Source organism: Macaca mulatta, chromosome X (assembly GCF_049350105.2).
Source record: "Macaca mulatta isolate MMU2019108-1 chromosome X, T2T-MMU8v2.0, whole genome shotgun sequence".
Classification (NCBI taxonomy): domain Eukaryota; kingdom Metazoa; phylum Chordata; class Mammalia; order Primates; family Cercopithecidae; genus Macaca; species Macaca mulatta.
Window position 1 is genome coordinate 6,797,742 of NC_133426.1, and position 26,066 is coordinate 6,823,807.

General features: G+C 40.2%; 1 protein-coding gene across 5 annotated transcripts in view; it reads left to right on the forward strand.

Moving 5' to 3' along the window:
* The window catches only part of STS (steroid sulfatase), a 284,875-nt gene that overhangs the window by 119,423 nt on the left and 139,386 nt on the right, over positions 1-26,066 (forward strand). For all 5 annotated transcript variants that reach the window (XM_077988100.1, XM_077988102.1, XM_001088752.5 and 2 more), the window contains one exon: positions 4,636-4,772. In XM_077988100.1, the coding sequence (XP_077844226.1) occupies positions 4,636-4,772 (137 nt within the window). The remainder of the gene's footprint in view (positions 1-4,635; positions 4,773-26,066) is intronic.

A 26,066-nucleotide genomic window follows, 5' to 3' on the forward strand; every position in this document is an offset into this window, starting at 1 on the left:
CCTATTTGCATTCCCGTTATTCCCTATGCCCACTGCAGTTGGAACAATACTACAATAATAAAGGTCAGACACTCAGATGAAGATTATTATTCTAAAGACCATCAAAAGTATACTTTATGACAGACAGAAACAAAATGCCTTAACCATCTTCTTGCCTGAATTTTCACTCCTGCCTCTATAGAATGTAAATCTTTTGATTCTGAGATCGGAATGATTACATGTTGCTGGAAAGGCTCAGGGCTGCCTTCTGTATTTTTAACAAATGGAGCGCAGGCATGTAGCAGCTGAAAGTTCTATCTTTTCGCACAGTGTGCAAGACAGTGGCAATAAATTTTCAAAAGAGTTGTTTACTGAAGTACTCCAGCTAATAAAAAAGGAGTTAAGCTGTTATTGAGAAATCTTTCTTCCACCAACTTGCTGATGTGTCATTCAGCTTTCAAGGTCATAGAGATGAAGGGAGACCCAGATCTCCTTCCTGAGCCTGGGTGTGAAGCAAATGGTCTTTCCTGGTCTCTCAAAGAATATCACAAAGCAAGAATTCCTTCACCTGGGCACAGGCTGTCAGTTACACCCCAGGTGTGTGCAGGAAAGTCAGTGATTTATGTCTGGCTAGCCAACATTCCCATGCACCGTTGATTTCACTTCTGTTCCTGGATGGTAAATCTTGGAACAGTGTTTTTGCAAGCCAAGTATGCTTTTCTCTGTTTTCTGGGTTTGTTTTTGTATGTCAAACCTAATCAACTCTACTCGATGCACAGAGTATACATAAAGATACTGGTATCTCTGATGTCACCCCTATAGGATGAAAAACCACTGCTTTATAGAGAGGTGATAGAAAACGAGTTCCATAAATTTGTGAATTTTGATAATAAACACATTGATTCCCTTCTCCCCTTCTAAGGAGGATTCCCCTGCATTCCAAGACAAAGGTCACATTCTGTAGCCTTGATTGAACCCTGAAGCTCAGATCTTTGACTCAACTGTTCTTTCAGTCCTCATGAACCAGCTTTTATTTCAGGCTCTCTTATTTGCCGGTTGTGTCATCCTTATCATTTATTTCCTTATTTCTACCTCACATTTTAATATGGCACAATTTTATGATCCTGCCAATCATGTTGATGAATGTCTCTTTCTTCTTCTTCTTTTTTTTTTTTTTTAACTTTTGAACAAGAGGACTGCTATCCAAAATTGGAGAATCCAAGTCGAAACTGGACTGAAGCCCAGTGCTGGGCATTTCAATCCGTGCAATAGCTCTTCGTTCTCAGCAAATTCTGTCACTCACATCCTGTATGACCATGTACCGCGCTTGGGAGATTGACTTTTTAAGCTTTCTTATCTATTTTCCTTAACTTTAAATCTAAAAATAAATGGGAGAACAGATGAGAGTAAAATTGCAGTGAGATTGTTCTCATACATAATGTAACTCTCTATTTAGGAACACAAAGACTGTAATTTCATGTTCGTTTTGAGGAATCTAAGCCAGTTTAGGGGAACACAATCTGCTTCTGGGGAAGGAGGTGCAATTTGCCCAGGTGTGAATAAACTTTCCCCATAATAAGTAGAATGGAGGCTTCACAGTCTGCCCTGTGTGGCCAAGCTCTCTAACATACTGTGGCTCCGTTCAAGGGCATCTTCTCTTAGAAGGAGCCAAACACGTGGCTTGGTAGAGATGCTCATATGTAAGTCATCAGCTAGGATGACAATTCCAGTGCTTCCATCTAAGCAGTAGTATGTCCTCTTTTCTTTCTGAGATGTAACAGTGAATGTTATAGACCAGGTCCAGTGGGCTCTCATTGCTTGCCTTCTTATTCCAGTTCCTGTGAGACATGCATTGTGAATGGTTTATGTTGCATATGGTTTAGACTTCTGCCTAAGTCTCTTGTTACTTAGAAGGGATGTGGTTTATGTAACGGTTGCTCTAGAGCAAGGATTCCTCTGCAGAACTTCTGTTCTAAATCTCTTGTTACTTTGAAGGAATGTGGTTTATGTAACAGTTGCTCATATTCCTGTGAGATATTAACAGCATTTCCTTGTTTCATATTATTGTAAAAAAAATTTGCCACCAAGTACTGGAATAATAAAACATGGTACTAATGATTACCAATAACTTGTTAGATTTGATCTGCCTATTTTCAGATAACTGGAGATGCCTGGCTTAGCTCTAACCCAAAGTGCTGTTTTGTGCTGATTTTCTCTTTCAAAGGAGTAGGGGTTAATAAATGTAAGAACTGACCTTAAAAATGAAGTGTTACAGCCATAGGTGTGAGCAGTTCGAGGAGCCCAAGGTATACTAACATTAGCAAAATACAGATGCATTTAGAAAAGCATACATCTGTTTATTGTTTCCAGGAAAACTTATTAATATTTGTGACACCCAGTCCAAAATTTGGAATGTTTTTGGCTATCATGAGAAGTTAAGGAAGCCAGAAATACATAGAAGAAAAATTAATTTAACTACATATATATATATATAGTCTTCTGAACTTTTACTGGCTGGTAAAGATATGGACCATGGGAGATGACCCCGTAAAAGTAAGAAGAGACTTAGGAGAGAAGTTCTGCAGAGTAGTCCCTGCTCTAGAGCAACTGTTACATAAACCATGTCCCGTCAAAGTAACAAAAGACTGAGGACAGAAGTTCTGCAGAGGAATCTCTGTTCTAGAGCAACTGCTACATAAACCACATTCCTTCAAAGTAACAAGAGATTTAGGACAGAAGTTCTGCAGAGGAATCCTTGCTCTAGAGCAACCGTTACATAAACCACATCCCTTCTAAGTAACAAGAGACTTAGGCAGAAGTCTAAACCATATGCAACATAAACCATTCACAATGCAGTTCACATTGCATTCCCAAGGCCCTGTCATTCACTTGACTGCTGGGCGGGGCTGCCAATGCTTAGAAAGCAGATGTAATATTTCATCCAATAACAGATTTGCTGAATTTCTGCCACCTGCCAATCACTTTGCAGGTGTCAGGAACACCATGATATAAATGACATTCCTGCCTGGTGGTCTGGTGGGAGAAGAGAGCACATAAAAGACTCTGGTGTCATGGAACACATGCTTTATTAGCATTTGCTAATAAAAATTGAATCTCCAGGCTGGGTGCAGTGGCTCATACCTGTAATCCCAGCACTTTGGGAGGCTGAGGCAGGAGGATACCTGAGGTCAGGAGTTTAAACCAGCCTGGCCGACATGGTGAAACCCCATCTCTACTAAAAAAATTACAGAAATTAGCCAGGCATGGTGGTGTACACCTTTAATGCCAGCTACTCCAGAGGCCGAGACAGAATCGCTTGAACCCAGGAGGTGGAGTTTGCAGTGAGCCGAGATCATGTCACTGCACTCTAGCTTGAGCAACACAGCAAGACTCTATCTCAATAGAAAATAATAATAAAATAATAATCTCCATACGCTAGAACCATGCCTGGCCTGTAGGAGATGCTTAACAATATTGTTTTAGGGTTCCCTTTTCTGAGCCCCAACAGGGCAACTAGAGAATACTGAAGACAAAGAGGAAATGGCCAGCAGAGAATCGTCTCTCAGTCTCCCCTGAGGCTAGCCACACAGACTAGAATCCCTCTTCCCCAAAGCATAAAAATAGTCAATGTATTGTATATTTCAAAATTGCTGAGAGAGTAGATTTTAAATGTTCTCACCTCAAAGAAATAACAACTATATGAGAAAATGAATATTTTGATTAGCTGTATTTAATCATTCCACATGGTAAACATGTATTATTGCATTGTCCCCAACAAGTCTACACAAGAATTATTTGTATATGTCAAATGATACATATATATACAAAATTTGTATATATATTTGTATAATTGTTTGCATATATCAATTACAATTTTTAAAAGGTAGTCTTTCTAGTAGTGTGTGTATGTGCATTTGTGTATAAAATTTTTTCCCAAAGAAATACTATTTTCAAGGTGCTTGAATTCATATTAGTCACCATATAGAGAAGGAAGAACAGAATTCAACAACAACAACAAAAAACAAATACAGGCAATTTTCTTTTTTTTTTCTTTTTCTTTTTTTTTTTTTTTGAGACGGAGTCTCGCTCTGTCGCCCAGGCTGGAGTGCAGTGGCCGGATCTCAGCTCACTGCAAGCTCCGCCTCCCGGGTTCCCGCCATTGTCCTGCCTCAGCCTCCCGAGTAGCTGGGACCACAGGCGCCGCCACCTCGCCCGGCTAATTTTTTGTGTTTTTAGTAGAGACGGGGTTTCGCCGTGTTAGCCAGGATGGTCTCGATCTCCTGACCTCGTGATCCGCCCGTCTCGGCCTCCCAAAGTGCTGGGATTACAGGCTTGAGCCACCGCGCCCGGCCAAATACAGGCAATTTTCTAGTAAATCTCTTCCTGAGTTGCGTCTTTGGGGGAAGTCTCAATAACATAATTCTTCACCTACTGATCCATAGAGGGTAACAATAAGTCACTTCATAGAGGCACCACAGAGACTTACCTTTCTCTGACAGAAGATACCATATTAGGCAATTAACTTGTAGTACTTTGTGAATTTTCAAATTGCCTGCTATGATAATAGGTGGATCCTAATCAGAATGGTGGCAGACATACTTACATTATCCGTGGTCTTTTTTTTCTCCCTTTTTTTTTTTTTTTTTTTTTTTGCAGGAACACTGAGACTCCGTTCCTGCTTGTCTTGTCCTACCTCCATGTGCACACGGCCCTTTTCTCCAGCAAGGATTTTGCCGGCAAAAGTAAACACGGAGTCTACGGGGATGCTGTTGAGGAAATGGACTGGAGTGTGGGTACGTTTCTCCTCAGTGAATTCTTAGAAAACCAGTAAGTCTTTGCCTCCTTGTGTTTTCTTTCCTGTGTATTTCCATCTATGTTGCTGATGCCTTTAGAGACAGCAAATGTATGGGGTTTTTTGAAGGTAACCAAAAATGCATTGATCCTGAAAGGTAAATAGAATACAAAAAGTACCTTCACCAGTCCAGGCAACATAGGGAGACCCCATCTCTACAAAAAATTAAAAAAAAAAAATCAGCTGGGTGTGGTGGTACATGCCTGTGGTCCCAGCTAGTTGGGAGGCTGAGGTGGGAGGAGGTCTTGAGCCCAGGAGATTGAGGCTGCACTGAGCTATGATTGTACCACTGCGCTCCAGCCTGGGTGACAGAGTGAGACCTTGTCTCTTAAAAAATATATATATCTTTACCCTCTTGTGCATGTCTGCAGCTGCCAGTGGATACATTTCAGGGGAAGTCTAGTCTGTGGGCTGCAGATGGAAGAGATTCATGGAGGAAAGGAGACAAAACTTTAGTCCTTATTATCCCTTATTCTATCAACAATGAAATATGAACAATGCCTCGTCATTAGCAGTTAGATGTGTGATGGATTTTGGATCCAGAATACCTGCAGCTGGCTACACACTTCGCGAGGCTCTCAGGGCAACAGTGACGAGGTCCCTTGTGTTCTCCTTGCTGCATCTAAGGATGGCAAAGCTTTCCTTGTTCTCCAAACTCCTTCTCTCCCTTCCTGAGCAAATAACCCTATTTCTAAGAAACGTGGCATTTTTCACTGACATTGGGAAGACTTCCTTACTGAAGCTTTGTTTAAGTTAAAATGCATGTCTTCCATATCTACAGGACATCATCATCCCTCTTGCAGAGCTCAGAACAAAACAGAACAAAATTTGTTCTGACAATCACCATAGTAGGTGACCACCACCACCATCAATTTGCTGCTTTAAACAAACAAATATAACTGGGAAGCAGAGCTCAGAGGTCCCAGGGTGGGGGATTACACCTGGGGTCTCTTAGCTGTACACAGCTAAGGAGTTGGCTAGCATGCAACCTCGTGCGGAATGAGGTAGGGAAGGCCTTAGTGTGTGAGTTACGCAAAGGAATGAAAAATCAGCATTCCAGTCCACTTGGAACTTCTCACAATTTCAAGTCTTTTCTAGCAGCATTGCCTCTTACTTTTACATTGCTGGGCCCATCTGGATAGTATCAGAGTGACAGAAGAGACCATTTTGCCCGTATTCCAGTACTCACTCAGGTTGCTAAAGATTTTCATATGTTTGTTTCCTTTTACTTTTTCTCCCTTTCATTCTTCTCTCCATTTCTTTTGGTGAACTAACTCAGTAGTCTCTAACCTTTGGATCCAGATGTTTTGGAAATGCATGAAAGTTGCTTCCCAGTTATATTTGTTTGTTTGTTTGTTTAAAGCAGCAAATTGATGGCAGTGGTGGTCACCTACTATGGTGATTGTCAGAACAAATTTTGTTTTGTTTTGTTTTAAATCATGGAAGGAGCACCTTCTTAAGAAACAAGACTGGACTCTTCTTCCAGCTTCTAGATGTTTCTGTAATTATCTCTGTGAACTTGGGAGAAGTTTTACATCTTCAGGCCTTTCCTCTATCATCTTGATAGGAGGATTCAAATTAGGCAAGTTCTGAGGTTCTTTTTTCTGTGATAGTCTGTGATTCTATAAAGTAATGAGAGTGAGTACCATTTATAATAATAACTAGGAAAAACAAAACCAGAACATTCTCTCTAACAAGATTTATAAGAAGAGTACATTACGCTTATGGCTTGTACATATACCAATACAAGCCTGCATCCTTTTATTTTTTCCTTTCTAAAATGTTGCACGTAAATCAATATATATTTTTCACATCTTAGTAGTGTAAATCAGTAGAATATTTTCTCTCTTTAATGAGTGTTCTATTTTAATGTGTCAGGCTGCTTATGCAACTCTAAGACTTCTGTTGGCTATCAAGCAACCTCACACTGATCTCATCACACCTGTTGATTACATTTTATTTAATTAGCACGGCATACATGCCTGACTCATTAGAAAGTTTAACTTCCAGTGTTGTATCACTACTAGTTCTCTCTAAAGTATTTGGAGAGTATATTCAATCTTCGAGACCTGCCTTAGCCCCTGATTTATAGAAGATTGTGTTTGTTTTGTTTTGTTTCGTTTGTTTGTTTGTTTGTTTTTGGCCAAAAGATAAAATCCTTTCCCCAAGCATTCCATGAATTTTTAAGAAACTTTTTGTTTTTTTAAATCTGATACATATGAGTGTTCTAAAGAATATTTCTTCTTTCCAAGAAGGGCTTTTCCTTATTGCACAGGAGGGGACTGTTGCATTCTGAATAATTATGTAATAAAAGAAAAGGGGGAGATTTGCTTAAGAAGAAACACTCCCTGCACAAAGGAAAACTGAGATGGAAGTGGTTAACTAGTGAGGGCGCATCTCAGTCACTCCGAGCATGTTCTCTCCACATGTTTGAGGGCTGTGTGATTCTATGGATCATCACTTTCTCCCCCGCAGGTTTCTTTAAGCCTGGAAAGGCATATTCAATGACCAAGAGCCTTTATTATGTAACTGTACACCAATTCTACTGCCCATGATTGTGGCTTACTGCCTTATCCTTAGCTGAGTGAGTGCTGTGTCTCATATTGTTACAGTAACTAGAGAAAGACTGACTTCGTACAGATGTTGTGAGAGCTACAGAAGGGGCTTCTCAGTACAACCATGCAAGGGCAGTTGAAATCCAGGAGATAGGATTCTTCTGTGCGAATTCATGGGGTGGTCAACATGATTTTAATCATCAGAGTGACTAACATTGAGAGCTGGCCCCATACTGGGCCCTGATAGCACATGTATTTGTGGGAGCCGTAGGCTTTTGGTCCCATAAAGGTTGTCAGGAAATCACTGGCGTGAGGCAGATTGATTCATAGGGGAAAAGGCATACTAATTTATTGAATGTGCGTACACAAGAGCCTTCATAATGAAGACCCAACCTCCCAATGGGGTCCAGAAGCTTATACACCATCCTGAGGTTACAGAAACGATGGGGGCTTGGGCCAGGCATGGGGGCTCACGTCTGTAATCCCAGCACTTTGGGATGCTGAAGCAGGCAGATCACCTGAGGTCAGGAGTTCGAGACCAGCCTGTCCAACATGGTAAAACCCCGTCTCTACTAAAAATACAAAAATTAGCCGGGCATGGTGGTGCGTGCCTGTAATCCCATCTACTTTGGGAGGCTGAGGCAGGAGAATCACTTGAACCCAGGAGGTGTAGGTTGCAGTGAGCTGAGATCATACCACTGTATTCCAGGAAAAAAAAAAAAAAAATATATATATATATATATATACACACACACACACACACACACACATATATATGATGGGGGCTTGGATCCTGGTAACACAGGTTATGCGGATCAGGGAGAAGAGTTCTGTTGAGGGGCAATAAATGATTGCTAGGGAGAATTATTGATACAGGAACAGAAATTAACTTGTAATTTAAATGATCCTTGGAGATCATACTTGGAAAAGGGTCTCCTCGGGGGTAGTCATATCTTGGTCTTCTTTTCTGCAATAGACAATGAAATTACAGGGAGGGGAAGGGAAAAAAAAGTTCTCCTTGAGGGGGTCTGGATCTTAGGCAGATAAAAGAACTCCGCCTTCTATGGGAGAAACTGTGTGTGGGATGAAGGGGAGGTTAGAGAAACTTGAGGCTTCGTCGGTTTAGCATGTCAAAAGGCAATCTTTGGGGATATCAGTTTCTGAGTCTCAACATCTTGCCTCATTTTGTGCTGCCAGTGGTCCCTGTGCAGCAGGTGATGTTCTCATCATTCCCATTCCACAGGTAAGGTTAGTGAGGCTTGCAGGTTAGGTACACCCACCTCAGATTACAGAATTCATAATGGATGAGCATGTGTTCAAATGCAGGTGTCCCACCTAGAACCTGAAATCTACACCACTTTATTTCTTTTCTTTCCATGTAATAAGAAAGCGTGCATCATGTCAGTGCACAATCAACAACATATCTCCAGGAAAGATCTAGTTCATTCATTAGTCATGTTGACTGGATGCTAACTGTGTGCTTAAATGTTTTTTGGCAGTGCAGGGTGGGAGTAGGGTGCAATGATGATAAGACTATAGGTTTAGGGGAGAATGTTCAGCATACAAGATACTAAGAAATGTAAGATTCTTTCAGGAGATCCTATAACAATTCAGGGCAGAAAGTGAGGAATGTCCTGAGGGAGGTGCAGATAAAGTGCTTGAACAGTTTGGAAGCAGGAAGAGCAGGGGTGCTGTGCATGTTGGATGTAGCAGCCATATCATTTCAGCAGGACACACCCACAGTGGAATTCTTTAGGCAATCATGGTGCTATTGCAAAGTCTGATGTTCAATTCCAGTTAATTCTGAAGCAGCCCAAGCATCAGGGAGGAACAAATGTGTAAAATTTCATTGTTCTCCAGTATGCAACAAGCATTTTGGAGGCGTGTCCTTCTGGCTGTTTCTCTTCCTTTGGAAATAGACTGACATTTTTCATAAACCTGTTCATGGTTGGGGGTCACATGGAAGGACGGATGTAGTTCTGACCAGGGGTTTCTTATCTACAGCTTACACCATTATATCTATCACAGCTAGTCTGTGAAGTGGAATTTGCATGCAATCAGTGTTCACTCAGAGCCCTGTGCTATTAATAGAAACACATGAAGGAATCATAAATCAGCCTTTGCTCAGGATTAGACTAGCAAGTTCTATACTATTACAAAGAAACATTCAAGCAGAGAACAAGAAGGTGAATGCTAAAACAAATATCTGGCTTCCAGTCAAACATTCCTAGCCAGGTGTGGTGGCCTATGCCTGTAATCCCAGGTGGATCGCCTAAGGTTATCAGTTCAAGACCAGCCTGGCCAACATGGCGAAACCGTGTCTCTAATCAAAGTACAAAACTTAGCCAGGCATGGTGTCACATGCTTGTAATCCCAGCTACTTGGGAGGCTGAGATGGGAGAATCACTTAAACCCGGTAGGTGGAGATTGCCATGAGCCAAGATTGTGCCCCTGTACTCTAGCCTGGGCAACAGAGTGAGATTCCATCTCACTCTGGACATTGCTACTGTACCCTCTGGGCACAGAGAACCAACCTGGAGGAAAAATAAGTGGTGAATTCATGCAATGAGCTTGGGGGATGTTACAGAATGAATGCGTGTTTACCATGCCTGACATTTAGTCAGTTGTGTGCAACTCAATGTAGCAGCACGGACCATGCACTCAACTCATCTTGAGGGATGGAGAATAAATTGGAGAGCCTCTTTCGTAAGAGCTCAGGATTGTGTCAAGAACCTCAAGAAACACAAGAAAACTCTGGCAATGGGGAAGCATAGGTATTGGTCTAAGCCCTTCAAACTTGCAGCATAATTCTAAGCAGGGCCTGGATTATCAGACGTGGTTGTAATGGATTATCCATTTTAAAACAGACTCTTTCTAGGAGGTTTGGACTACAATGATTGTGAAAGTATGGACTGTAGCATGCCATGAATAGCCCCTCTGTAAATAGGTTCATTTACATGGACAAAAGTCCTCTGATTCAATGTATGTAGAAGATACCTACTTTTAGAATCTGTAGGGGCCACGGGGAAAACTTCCCCTTCACCCTCTGAAGTTTCTCTAAAAATCAACTCACAAAACGCAGATTAATTGAAGAAAAGTCATAAAAACTGTATTAACCTGCATACAGGGAGCATCACAGAGTGGTTACGTAACACTCTGTGGGATAGCGAAGCTTGTATACCATATTGAGGTTACAAAAAGAATGGGAGCTTGCATCATGGCAGCCCTCTGATAAAATAAGTGGCAAATGGTTTGTTTGTTTGTTTGTTTGTTTGTTTGTTTTGAGACAGGATCTTGCTCTGTCACCCAGGCTGAAGGGTAGTGGCTCAATCTTGGCTGACTGCAGCCTCGACTTCCTGGGCTCAAGCAATCCTTCCACTTTAGCCTCCTGAGTAGCTGGGACTGCAGGTACGTGCCACCACACCCAGCTAATAATTTTATTTTTTGTAGAGACAAGGTCTCACTATGTTGCCCAGGCTGGTCTTGAACTCCTGGGTTCAAGTGTTCCTCCCACCTTGGCCTCCCAAGGTGCTAGGATTACAGGCGTGAGCCAACATGCTTGGCCAGTAAACATTTCTTTCAGATCTTTAAGGTGTAGGACTCTCATTTCATGTTTACTAGATCGGGACGAGGGAAGTCCTGGTTGCATGAATACAGAGTTTCTACAGATGCAAATCTCCTCCACAAAAACAGCTCTCCTTGCAGGCTCTCTGACAGCCATCTCAGCATATATGAAATTAATATATTTTGTGGTAAAATATTTTGATTTCCTTCAAGTTCTATAGACCAGGTACACATTAGGTACTCAATAAGGAAATTTTAAAAGTGAAAGTATGGAGGTCAGGTGCCTGATATTTGCAAGGCCTGATCTAAGGTGCCAGGAATTACTAGGAGCACAGATATAAATAAGGTTGACTTGGCTTTCTCCTATGTATGGAAATAGTAGTCCAACCATGGGCATGGATGGGATTGTTCTGCAAGAATATTTAAGTCAGTTGAGCAACTTGTGACCCACAGTTTGTTTCCATCTAATCCAGGGTAAGAGTTTGGAAATCAACCTTCATGTCTCTCCTTCTCAAAAACTGTAAGACCCAAAAAAGCAAAAGCCCATGTTCTCTTTGACATTCTTTGTCCTATACAGAGTCTAGCTTGGATCTTAAGGCTGTATATTTCCCCTGGGATTTAATGCATCACTTTTCTATCTTGAATTTTTTAAACATTCTTATTTTTGATCAATGCAACCTTCTTTAAAAAGTGACAATAATGTGCTCACTTCTGGTGCACAGTGAGGATGGAAGAGCTAGTCCAGCATCCAAAGGAAAGTCACAGCAGGAAGAACCCCCAAAAGAAAACCAAAAGAACAGCCAGAAACTGGTAAGACAGACTCAGAGAAGTGTGGTCAGGGAATTCAGGAGCAAAGAGCATTTCAAGAGAGAAGATCAATACCAACGAGTACTTCAGAGACATCAAGAAGGGCTGAAAAGGGACAAGTGAATGTAGCTCCTGTAAATTTTAGAATTATAGTGTATTACAGAGAATGATATTTAAGGAGCTGAGGTCAATGAGGTTGGATATTTCTTTCAAGAGGAATGGAAGAATTTGTGCCAAGGGATGACTTATCAGGCTTTGTCTGAGCTCATCTCTGCTTGGAGACCATGAATTGGGTGTTGGCACATAGGTATGTAGATTTTCAGTTCAATGCAGAGCCAGAAAGTAGGATCACCAAACTTATTGATGATTGAAGTTTTGCTAGCAGGGAGCATCACAAAAGGCAACTGGGCAGTGGAATTTGAGTGATTAGCAACAGAAGGACTGAAGTGGTGGATGGTGGTGGGGGATGAGGAAGGAAGAGAGCTGGTGGCTTGTGATGATGGACTGGAGATTCAAACAAGATTGCAGCAAAGGTGTTGGAAGGCTGGGACAGAGTAGAAGTGTTTATATTCCAGAGGTTGAATCATTCCAGGTATTCCCAGGTGCATGGCATGCCTGCTAGATGATGAATGGAAGGCAAGTTCCTGGTGTTGGGGAGATCATGGAATTGGGAAGCCAGTGTGTTCAGCTGGTGCCTTCATATGACAGTGCACCAGCAAAGATGCCATGCACAGCTGTCCTGTGATTTCTAGGGCTGATTATCTTCATTCACTTTCATGGTGGAGGTTTATAGCCAGGCAGAGAGAGGGGGTGCATAATGGTTTACTTTGTAAGGAGGAATGTAGAGCCATTATGGACCGCTCATTCATTAACTGAGCTTCCAATATTATCAAACACTCAAAATTGAGGCTTGAAAATTATTTCAATCGTTGGTTACCTGCCAATGTTTCAGGTTTTTAATAGGTTTCAGGGAGTCAGGGAGGTGGTCCATGCACACTAAGCAAGCTGGCTTCCTTCTTTGTCCAGCACAGCCCCATCTGTTAGCTCAATGGCATTAAGACAGTATTAAGAGCTAACTGCTGAGACTATACAACTGGTTATCTCTTCATGACTGTGACACACATCCCAGTGGGATGTGATGTGCAGGGGGATGCACTTGGAGCAATAAGAAATAGAACGTGGAAGCATTTTGTCTTAAAACTCTTAAGAAAAGCAAATGTATCCCCTAGTCTCTCTCTCATCTGCTTCCACAGCAATGGTTGGGTGTGGCATGAATTCTTAAATATGTTTTTAATTTTCATTTTGTTTTAAACATGCACTTCATAGAGTTCAAATAAAAATAAATAAATAGAGCCATGTGACACTGGCTCCAGACTAGACAGCATGATGGAACAGAGCAGGAAGCCCAGAAAAAGAATTTCATGTAAAATGTAAATGTAAAGGTGACCCTTCAAGGCAGATGGCTAAGAATGGATTATACAATAATTGTGATAGTATGATTAAACTTTTAGGAGAGCGATTGTAGTTAATTCCCTAGTATCTGGCATTGTGCTGTTTTGCATGTGCTTAAATGATATAATAATGGTGTTGTGTTGATGATGATGGTGATGATGGTGATGCTGATGAGGGTGATGATGGTGATAATGGTGATGATGATATGATGGGTATGATGATGGCGATGCTGATGATGGTGGTAATGATGATGGTGAAGATGGTGATAATGATGAAAATAATGAAGATGAAGAGGAGGAAGCAGGGGGATATTGTGATGCTCAAAATAAAGAAGTCAATTTCACAAGAAGTGTAGAAGATTAAAGTAAGTTGCCCAAAGTCATGGAGATGACATATGATGACTAGGATTTTAATCTGGTCTGTCTTACATACTGTGCTATTCCTGCTGTTCCTCATATATTCAAATAAGTTCCCCATGCAGATTGTGTTTGGAAAATGGAACTACTGAAGAATTCCAGAAAATATATTGAGATGTATTTATCTGATATACACGATAGTTGAGAAAGGTCTTTCTGAGCACAAAAGCCAAGAAATAACTAACTCAAAGAAAATGATTGCTGAATTTTACTTCATGAAATCTAAAATTTCCTGATGTCAGGTAAAAATATAACATAAACTGAACAAAAAGACCAATGACAAGACTTAAAAACCATGTGCATCATCAACATAAAATAAAAAGAAAACTCCTGAGATATAGGAAGAGCTCATACAAGCAAATGGTAGAAAGATAAATATCAGAAAAATACATTGATTGTACCAATTTATTGTACCAGTTCACTACACATGTTCTAGCATTGGGCATTATGATTTAAAAAAATAAAATATTTACTAAAATGATGACTGAAAGAGAGCAGCTCTTTTTAAAAATTACACATACCACATTATATTGATTCCGAAATAGGTCAGACATTTTTCTTGTGTTTAAAAAAAATAATTAAACTACAAAAAAATCTGTTGCCATTTATCCAGTGGAGTCAGAATCTTTCCTTAATCCCTAATGCTTATCGGAGGACCTGATGAAATCCATGACCACTTACAAGGCACATTTTAAATATTCAGCCAACACTTTTCATTTATGAATCCCAAGTCATCTATGACACAATGATTAAAACTCAAGTGAAGCAACAAATTGGGCTTTATTTTCACAGTGGTGTTTTTCGTCATTGAATATCCCCTTTAGGAAATGTCTTTCAAAAGGCTTTAAGTTATCTGTGTGTGTGTGTGTATGTGTGTGTGTGTTTACACATGATATTTTACATTAAATTTATCTCCCACTGCATCCTAAATCACACTTTTTAAAAAATGAGTTTGTGAAATCTACTTATTTTAATAATGCTAACGTAATGTTAATTCCCCACAGTGGAAACTGCAGTTTAAAAAAATAAAAAAGGAAATCCATGGTTTATTCAGACTATCAACTCTTGGTATATGCTTGCAGTCATAGCTGAGCTCTGGATCAGATGAAATATGACCTCTGATCGTGTCATTGCACACCCGTATTGCTGAGATTGCTATGATAATCATGAAATTGCAGATAGACAGTATCTTCTCAGGGACTTTTGACAGGGGCTGGTATTAAGCCTCCACTACCTAATGAACCAATTTTTTATTCAAGCAGATCTAGACAGGAGAGAAATGAAATCATTTCCATTACAGACCACTGTTTACCTGAATGCAACATGCATAATGAGGTTTTGAAACTTCAAGAAAACATCTAGGAGGTGATGACAACCCCTACATTGCAAAGGAATGACTAATACAAACCCACTTATGCGTGATTCTCTTTCCGCGATTGCCAAACGTATTTAATAAAGAGATAGTTTAAAAATTGTCAGTTACATGCTTGACTGTAAAGGTATATAGTACACTTTAGGATATGTGCTGTTTTGCTGTTTGGGAGTATTTTGTGTACACTTTTTAAAATACAAGGCTTTCTCAAATAGGATAGACCATTTGTTACTGGAATGTAATTTTATCTAGGGTTCTTATTCCTTTCATTACTACAGGAAGAAAGTGAGTTTTTGGTCAATTGAAATAAAATCACGTATGTCAAGATTTTCTATTGATTGTCACTTTCAGAAGTGTGTGTTTGGGAAGTCTTTGTGAGTGACGAGGCGTGGGTTGGAGGAGAGAGTAGCTGTGAGATGCTCGCTGACTGTCCCAGAGTTTATGCTTTTCTTGTGCCTTTCTACGATGTCTGTACAGCTTTCTTTTCATGCAGGGGCTTGAGATGAGGTCACTGAGAGCTAAGGTCTATGATTTAATGTAGTTCAAGAGCAGAGTTCTGGGGATGAATGTGAAGTAGCATGTCATATACCACTTTGCAACAGAAAAAAATTTTAAATCGCTGCCTCAGTCTTCTGTGTTTTTTTTTAGTGTTTTCCACACTTTGTATACATGTTTTTCTGATTCCCAAAGTAATCCGCAGTATGCAAAACCGAAGAATATAGACACAAACAGTACAGAAAGAGAATGCCTCATGAAATCTCACCCCTAAATAGGTAGCATCAATAACAGTTTGCTGGATAGATTTATTGTTTATATGTTGCCAGTATGACATAGTAATATCAAGATATGACTATTAAGAATATTTTACACAAACTCTATATGCTATTCTGCAGTTTTCTCTTTTCACTCAACTATCTATTTGGTCATTTTTCCAAATCAGCATTTCGATGTTCATTTTACCTTTCTTAGACTACAATTCGTTTAATCATTCCTCTGTGAGGGACATCTGAGTTCCTTTTTAAAAAATTTATTTTATTTTTTATTTTTTGTCTTTCAAGTAGTGCTATAAGTGAATATTCTGTAAAGCTGTGTGAACTGGTGGAATAGTTTTGAAATAAAAATTCAGCCAAGATCAAACTTAGCTGGATCAAAGAGCATAAAAACTTTGCTTTCATTTGATATTGCCTAAAATAGGTATACTCTTTTTTTCACCATGATAGTAGGACACCCATTGATGATCAATGAGAGCGCTAATTTCCTCATACTCTTAGCAACCCTGGATATTATCAGTCTCTTTTACATCTGTCAGGTGAAAAATGCTAGTTCACTATTTTTTTTCTATTGTGTGTGGAGTTAGTACAGGGTTATATTTCTTCTCCCAAGGATTGTTGGTTCATATTCTTTGGTCACTTTTCTATTGGATTGTAGATCTTTTTCTTATTGATTTGTTTGCAATATTTATATGATAAGAACATTAACATTTTACTTATTGTATGTTGCAAATATTTTTCCTACCTTTTTTTTTTGGTCTTTTCATTCTATTTAAAGAGTCTTTTGCAATAAATTTTTGTAGTTAGACCTGACCTTTCCTTCATGATGTCTGGGGCTTATAATTGGAAGATTTTTTTTTTTTTTAAATAAGCTTTTCTTACTCCCCTACAAATTACAGGTTGAGTATCCAAAATACTCAAATATTCATCCAAAATACTCAGGACCAGAAGTGTTTCAGATTTGGAATTTTTTCAGATTTGGGAATATTTATATTCTGCTCACCAGCTCAGCATCCCTAATCCAAAAATCTGAAAGTCAGAATGCTCCAATGAGCATTTCCTTTGTGTGAGCATCATGTTGACACTCAAAAAGTTTAGGACTTAAGAGCGTCTCAGATTTCACATTTTCAGATGTAGGATACTCAACCTATATGTATACACCCTTTCCCTTGTATTTTCGCCCAATATGTATATGGCTTCATGCTTTACAGTTAGATATTTCATCAATGGAGGAAATTGTGTGCGTGTGTGTGTGTGTGTGTGTGTGTGTGTGTGAGACGGACCATGTGTTATTTGCCTATTCTTGTGGATTTGGGTCTTGATTGATCAGTACTCTCGGCTGGTGTGGGGCCTCTTAGAACTTGGGTAGGACAAGTGTTGGTGGCCCAGTGCTATACTTTGTCTTCAGGTGGTAGGAATCCAGTTAGGATCTTTTCTGCAAGGGCTATGCAGAGGGTTACCATAATGAAACCACTGGAAGCCAGGTGGCTGTAGCCCAGTAGTCTCTTCTCATGAGGTCTAGCATCGGCTGATTCATCAAGCTAGATCCACCCTTGAGTGGGCAGCAATACTTAGTTCAAACCTACACTGTCACTGCAGGAGATTGGGAGTGAAGCCAAGCTCCCCTTACAAGTACATGAGGTCCTCATGGTGGTCATGGCATCCACCAGCCAGATGAGTTAGGACCACAGGAGGGCTTCAACTGCTAGAGCTGTCAAGAACAACCTATGGTTTCTGGGAGCTGCTGATGGCTTCTGACAGCCTCATTTTTGGACTGGCTTCTGTAGCCACCATTTCTGGGTGGGGTTTTAGGAGGAGGCGAGGGTCATCAGGTGGTTGGCCTTCCCTTGGTCCCATGGGACAGCAACAGTGATCTGCAACCCATGTGAGCAGGCAGGGGCAAGGTTAGGGCTGGGAAAGTAGTTTGCACACAGGGGAGGGAGGGATGGTTTGGTGACTGTACCCTCCAAGAGCTATTTTCCTCTGGTGCTACCATTCCCACTTGGACGAGGAGCACAAAGCCTTGAAATCAAGTGAAGGAGGGGCTTTTCTCAATTGTCTCCAAAGGGAGCCTGCTGCTTTGCTCCCAGAAGTCTTCCCCAAGCAATGAGGAGGGAGCAGCTGGCTGGTGCTACTGTGCATCCTGCCCTTACCTGTGGATCCTTACCTGTGGGATCTCATTTGTATCCAGGTGTACAGTCATGTCCCCCACTCAGATTCCTATGATGGTCATGAAGCCAGGAATATGTCTCTCTTTTTTTTTTTTTTTCCTTAAGAGATGAGGTCTCGTTTTGTCACCTAGGCTGGAGTGCAGTGGCGTGATCTCCGCTCACTGCAGCCTCAAGCAATCTTCCTGCCTCAGCCCCCCAAGTAGCAGGGACTATAAACATGTGCCACCACGCCCAGCTAATTTTTGTAAGTATGTATGTATTTTGTAGAGACAGGGTTTTAATATGTTGCCTGGGCTGGTCTTGAACTCCTGAGCTCGGTCAGTCACCCACCTCAGCCTCCCAAAGTGCTGGGATTACAGACAGAATATGTTTCTTCTAGAGTAGTTATGTCACTTTTGCAAAGAGAGCTAGGGAAAAGAAGGAGGCAGAAATTGGTCTATGTTCTGCTTGTTTCTGGAATCTTATGAAACCAGTGCTCAAGCTGTTTAGATTTCTGCATTTAGAAAAGAGGGAAGAGAAATACAACTGCTGAGATCATTTGAAGAGAAGACATTTCTATCCCATGAATGAATGCATACTTAATTGAAAGCAGACAATTCTTGATCTGAGCCCTTTCTTTGGCATCATGGGACCATTTTCAAAAACCAAAAGGCCCTTAATGGTACAGGCAGCATTAAATTAGGGGTTCAGTGCTATGTTGCCATCTCTTCTCCTTGCTCTTCTGGTTTTCACTGTCACATTAGACTGTGTCCTGTTGTCACGCTGCCACTGCCATCTGCTCCACTGATAATACTACTACTAATAAACTTACTTGTTCTTCTCTTACTGTATACTTACTGTCTGCCAGGTGTTATGCATTCATAATAGTTCTCATGGCAGGCCTCTGAGAATGGAACTGTATTATCCCATTTTAAAGATGTGTAAACCAAGGTGCATAGGAAGGTAGTAACTAGTCTCAGCAAGCTCACAAAATCAGCAGGTTGCAGAGGCAACATTCAGAGCCATGTGTATATGGTTCCACCCCCCAACAGTGTATACTGGGACAATGATATCATACCACTTCTGACTTCAACATATTGATGGCAGCAGCGGTGCCAAGAAAGGATACAGGCTGTGACAAGATTGCATGTGATTCTATCCCCCACTGACCAACCCCTGGCTGTTAAATGTGGGCAGGTGACCTCTCTCACTGAGCCCCGACTTCTTTCTCTGTAAAATGAGATCATTTCATTGCCTTTCTTGCTGGGGATGTTTTGAAGAGTGCCTTCGGTGTATTAAGCACTGGACAAACGTTCACTATTATTAGGAAACCTCCACACAGAGCTTTTGTTGCATCACAGCATCAGTTGATTCTCTTTTCTGTGCATCTTGACTTTGCCGTCTCTCCTCCAAATATATTTTAGTTTGCTTTTTGGTAGGAAAGGGGAGCAAATGGCCATAGCTCTCCTGGGACACAATTTCATGTGTTCGAGTCTTGTGACCTTTCGTTGGTTTGGTATCTCACCATGAGAGAAATGGAGTAAATGAAATATTTCCATAGCTTTGTCATCTGAGATCATGTGAGCACACTTCTCTGCCTGCAATCTGAAGAGTCACTTCTCTGACAAGCCTCGTGGAGTAGGAATCCAGGATTGCTCACAGAGTCTGCTGGGAGCTAACTGTCTGTCTTCGGTTGATTTCTGGGCTCACCCACTTGGACTGTATCTCTCAACATGGCATGCAGAGCCGCTGGTTTGGGGGCAACAGTGGCTGAGTGCTTTTTTGGGGAGGTAAGCACTTGGGAAGGGAAGTTTCTTTACAACAGGATTCTGTAAGTCATTTTATTTGCTCTCAAAAAGTAGAAAAAAGAGAAGATTATAACATAGCATATACTTTCATACATGACTCCTTCCCAAATGCAAAATGGATCTCTTTCATTGGGTACCCCAGATACCATTGAAGCAAAAAATGAAAACAGAACAGACCTCTGCTGTTTCTGGGATTACCTTGGTGCTTGCCATACTTAACACAACATTTCGTTTATTTAAGGTCACTCACAGTGGGTGTACCCTAACTAATTTAGCTCATCAATTACTTAAATTTTAAAACAAATACTCAGTGATGCTCATCCAAATGAACTCCATTTAGTCAGTCATGGCAAAATCTAACTTTTGCACCTATTCATGCTTCCAGTTTGTAGAAAATTGTTAGTGAAAGAACATTGTTGTCATCATTTTTTTTTTATTTCTAAGGTAAGACAATAGCCAGAACAAAACAAAAATGACAAAATTACAGCATTTTAAGTCTTTTAACTTTAATCACTTGAAGGTGGAATTACCTGTCAAATACCTGTACCGACAACAGCTATTTCTTGTCTGCCAAGTTTCGTCAGTAACAACCATCTATAAATGCGTTTATGCATCCAATTTGTAGCAAGTAAATATACCATACTTTAGGAAGAAAAAACCTAGAGAAAACAAGCTTCTTTGACAATCTTTGAAGCTTTGAGCACTGACTTTGAGAAAAACTATTTTGTTTTGTTTACACGACTTGACATTTTGGTTTTGCATAGTGCTGCCTTGCAATTAAGCATAGGAGAAGGAGAGACGTGAAATGACATTACAATTTATTTGGAAACGGAGAGAATTACCATACTTACACACAGAGTAGATGCTTCTGTGTTACTTCTTCTTTGTAACTTTATCCTTGCAGAACTTCCTGAGAGGGTGTCCCAGCATGGGGATGCATCTGTACAAAACACAGCTCTTGTAGACAGGAGTGGGTCTTGCTCAGATATCATTGGCCAAGAAGGGTTGCAGTCTATTCAGTTTGGGAGATGGAAAGGGAATCTTTGCACAGAACAGTATACATTGAGTTATAACATCCACAAGTGGTGTTACTGCCTGGATCCATACCATAGAATATACATCCACATTCATATGGATTTGCATAAAAGCACGCACCAAACTACACATAATATGTAGCATATTTCCTTCCACCATGTCTCACCCAAAGCCAATAAATCCTTTAGCTACTCATGGCTCTGCAGATGGCCTCTGCTTGGTTTGGTCCATAGTCTTGTCATTCCTTACCATGTTCTGCATTGCATGCCATGTGCTTTGATCCACTGCATGCCATATGCCAAGATGACCATTCACAGAATAGTCATTTCCTGGAGGAGGATCTTTATTCTAATGAAATTCCTCAGTCCCTCTGCTTGCAATTGCATCAGAGTCCCGCTTGAAGCATTTCTTAATTTAAGAGTATTCCAAGGAATACTCTTCTCACTTTGCCACTGAACCAGTCTAGTTAGGACTGAAGATGGAGGTCACTGGGCAAGGTCATCTTTTCCTGTGCACGCTACCTGATTTCAAACTATATTACAAGGCTACAGTAACCAAAACAGCATGGTACTGGTACCACACTGTCTCAATGCCAGTTGCCTGATATTTGGCATTGGTTTCTCTTTGTGCTTTTAAAGCAAGAGTGGGTAGGGTGGCAGGACTTGCCTCTGTTTTGGGAGGGAGAAGAATGACTTTCAAGGTGACTGCTGTCTAAATGCTAGTTCAATGCAGCAAGCCTCATTGGTTCTCTGTTGCCATCTCTACTTCAGGGTTAGACTTCTGTGCCCTTGGGCAGCCTCCTAGAGTGTGACAGTTGAACTATTCATGCCCCTGAACATGAGCCCCACAAAAATGTTTATTTTGGACTTCTTTACTTGGTACTTTTTAAAGAGTAGAGGAATGGAACTTCTACATAAAGGCAGTATCAAGAATTGAACTATGATTAAAGGCAAGGCAAGTTGTAGCCACTAGGGACATAAAGATGAGAAACTCTTCATTGCCTCTCCTCGACTATCTGGTATGAGTGGCAGTACTGGAGTTGTTTTCCACTGAATTCCTCAATGATTCTTTGTGTGACCCATTTGCCCACTAATTTGCTATTCTCCATATGTGCTGTAGTCAGAATATAGCATGCTTTCAATGGCATTAATGTTAAATCCCTTGCTCTTGCAGGTGAATCCACATCTTCGAAAATGGCATTTTTTTCTTCCATCATCCTATTCTTGATTTTAAATGTATGCCTCAGTTACACTCATATGGAAAGCTCGAAGTAAACTAGGGTATCAGAAAACTCAGTGATAACAGTGCAGCAAGAATGGAGGATATGTAGATATTGTATATGTTTTTCTTCTCTCTCTCTACTTTCTATTTGAGTTTCCAGTAAAACTGCATTTATGACAAAACAGTAAACTTTGCAGAAAGAGGTTTTTGCAACCTCAGATTAGAGATTGAAACAGCACATAGCAGGAAAAATAGAAGAAGGGGTAGCTTGAGACCAGGTGTTTGAGGCTGCAATGAGCTATGATTGCACCACTGCACTGCAGCCTGGGCAACAAAGTGAGACCCCATCTCTAAAATAAATTTAAAAAAATAAAATTTGAGAGAGATGGGGTAAGGGCATTGTGGCCAGACCAAGGTAGGTCTGGAGAGCCAAAAAACCTTTTAACTGTAATACATAGTTGAAAATCCATTGTATAGAGTATTGATTTTGGTCCTCTACATTAATTTAGCTTATAAATCATTAATATCTGAGTCTTATCAAGTCTATAATGATGTTACCATGTTTAAACAGCTGCAAACCTAATTTCAGGTTCTTGAGCCTGAAACTAATATTGTCTTACCTGGAATTTACATCTCAAATTAAAATTAATAGTGTTTAATGTTGTTTTATAAATTATTTCTATCATTTCCATGGTATCTTCCATTTGTTATAGTATCTTCCAAGAAGATACCATAAGAAATTATCAAAGAATCAAGTTATCAATTATCATGACCATGCTAAAATGGTCATGATAGAATGACCGTTAAAAGACCATTAGGCTAGTTAATTCAGATGGGATTAATAAAAGTACATGAGAGCATCTGAATGCTATCAATAATTAGCTGCAACACAATTACACAGTAATAATAAACATTTAAGACTTACAATAGCTAAAATGCAAAAGCATTTAGTCTATTGTAGTCACGTCTCTAAACACTATCTTAGTCATGTGTCTAAACATGGATTACTTAATGTAATCCCTACAACTATGCTACGAGATACTTTTATCATCACCTCCGGTTTAAAGGCAACAAAGCAATGTTTGGGTAGGTTGAGCAACTTGTGTCAGGACTGCCCAACAGCCACTACACTATGGAGCTTCTTGGCTGCATGAGAAGAGTTCTGGATTGTGAATTGAATAAAGACAGTAGACCTATCTGGTTGCTGGGGAGAGTCTCCTGCTCTGGAGCTGCAGGTTGTGTATAAGACAAGCCCATTTGGACCCATGGCCTCTGACAGTTTTCTTCTCACTCCTGTATTCTAGTATTCTATCAAGTCCTGAGTTCTTGAGTTTGCCTCAGATACTATAAAGATGTCTGGGTTCAAAATTAAACAAGGGATGTGGAGGAAGTAGAAGCTATGGGTACTACAAGGGTGTTTTGGGTAATACTTTTTCTGCCATCTAACCATTCCAAGCACATTTAGTTTTGCTAGTTAAGTCTTTCAAGGCATAGAAAGGAAATATATATTAGAATCCATGAGTTAGAGTTAAAGCTGTGTTCTAAATAATACTCCACTGAATACCAATGCGTATATTTCAAAAGTGAGGTCAAAATTAGGGGTCAGGACTAGAGTTGAATACCTGTTGCTTTAAAGTCGTGGTCCAATTATAGCTCAGTCAAAATATCTAGTGCAACATTCCTCCTCCATGAATTTATTCAGCCTGCTTGAAATAATTGAATTAATTAATTGGATTAAATGAAGTCATATATTTTGAATAGTGAGCTTAGTGCCTGGCTTGCAAGACAGGCTCAATAAATGGTAACTGCTGTCATTATTCTTACCATTATTGTTATGATAACTCTTTTCACAGATGTGTAAAGCATCTTTGCTTAAAATGTGCCTATACCTCCATTACATTGAGTAGAAAAATCATAGATGAGAAAACGTCTATAATGGAAAACTAAGCAGATATATGCACCATCTTATCATTTTTATTACTAGCTCACCTTATATTTAAGATATCTCTGGTAGGACCCACAGTCCCTAGAAGGGCCCACCAATAGCACTGGTGTTAAGGATCTTGGGGAAAGAAGTGCTTCTCTCGACTAACACCGTAAGTCTCCACATAAAGCAAACAGATCACCCTGGAGTTAGGAAGATATTGCAAAGAAGCTATGACTGGCAAACTGAAGGTTGCATGGATTAAGGAGGTTGCAAAACATAAACGATGAGTTTACCAAGGCGTTGATCAATCTGTCCATGTTTTAATTCAAGTGGAAAGAAAGGCTTGGACCTGTGATTGATGTACAAGGTGTCAGCAAAGGAAAACATCATTTTCAATTTTGTATCTTCAGCTTTAGAGATGGTAAAATCCAATGCAAAGACCTAGTTGTAACATGAACTTGAGTCTCGATGGTGTGGTAGAGCATCACAAATATGAAGAATTCTGAAGGGCTGTGTTTCCTTGTCCATTATTCATAGCCTCTGGCCATTCTCGACTCACAGTCCTCCCTCCCTTGTGGCTCAGGCTGGAGGTTTAAGGTTGCACCTCCAGTTGGATATTGCTGGAGAAGTTCTGGCTGATCTGTGTCCAGAGCTTTGCATTGACTTCTGTCATAGAAATGATGCAATGAGCATCTGTGCAACCTCCTGCTCCATGGCACAGGCTGGGTCACCTCCCAGGGCAAGTTCAGCTGGTAGCTATACCAAACAGCAAATGGCTGTACCTGATTACCCAATCTCTATCTTTTGCAAGAAGAGAAAGTCCAGGAAATACAATGGCATTACTGGATTAAGAATTGAAAGACAGTGTGTTCACTCTGAACTCTGCTCTTTCAAAACATTTCCTGCTAGTCTGAATGCCCATGGCTCAGGGAAACCACTCTTGTGATGTCGATAACCCTATGGAAACAATGTCCAAACTGGCTTCCCTTGAGCTACAGACATGCTGACTTTGGGTCTTCTCCCAGACACTGGAGTATAATTCCACAGAACAGGTACAATGACTTTGTTCTTCCCCGTGCCTTTTCCCCATCTGTGCAGGAAAACATTGGTATGCTCCATGAACATGAGAGCAAGTTGGAGTTATTTAAATTATTTCCAGCAAATGCAACACCCTGGAAAACACACAAGTTATTGTTAAGCCAAGAAAATAGTGGAGTAGAGCCGTGAAGGCATCCCAGATGGTGAGAGCAGATGCAAGTGCAGGAGGGTAAATCACACATTACGACTACCATTAGGGCAAAGATGGATTTAATGGAGGAAATCACAACATTATCACAACAACCAGGTACAACACAAAATAAGGATTAATTACCGGGGGACAATGTGAACTCAGGAACAAACCAAAGAGGGAAACCCAGTCAAGTGAAGGCAGGGTTACCAGTAGAATGGCAGCATTTCACTCTTACAGTTTTCCATGTGTTAAGTACCCTAATAATTATGATCTATGCATAGTATGAGTATTTACTGTGTTTGAAAGTTATGTGTCAAATTGTCTGAAACTAGCCAAGTCTCATTATGAGCATAGTTACTGAGATCTGTGAAATTCCAGCCATCTCTTTTTATATGTCAACATTGATTAAGCATTTAGTCACAGGTAACCTTTCCTCTCAAAGTGTGGTTCTTAGGCAGGTACCATTAGCATTATGTAAGAGCTTTTTTTTTTTTTTTTTTTTTAGTAATTCTCAGATCCCCACTCTAGGTTTACTGAATCAGAACCTTAATTTTAGCATGGTCATGAATTAGCCAATTAAAATTCAAGGAACATTGGTATATAAGGTGACTACACTATGGAACCTATATGCTAAGTACAAGGTATTGTGTGTTAGTTTGGTTCAGCCAGCAGAATTCTTTAAAAAAATTGGGTAAGTTAATCTAATCAGTTTCTGAATATCACATTTGCTTACTTTTCCATAGTTGTTTCAAAAATGATTAGGGATGTCTTCTTAACATGTTTTGAATGAAATTTTTATGCTAACTTATGACATGTGAAAGTGAGTAAATTAATAAAAAGCATGATGATACACAAATTAATGGATGTAGTGCCTCTAGTTAAATGGAAGATCTTGCATTGGGAATGTCCAGCCATCACTGTCGAAGA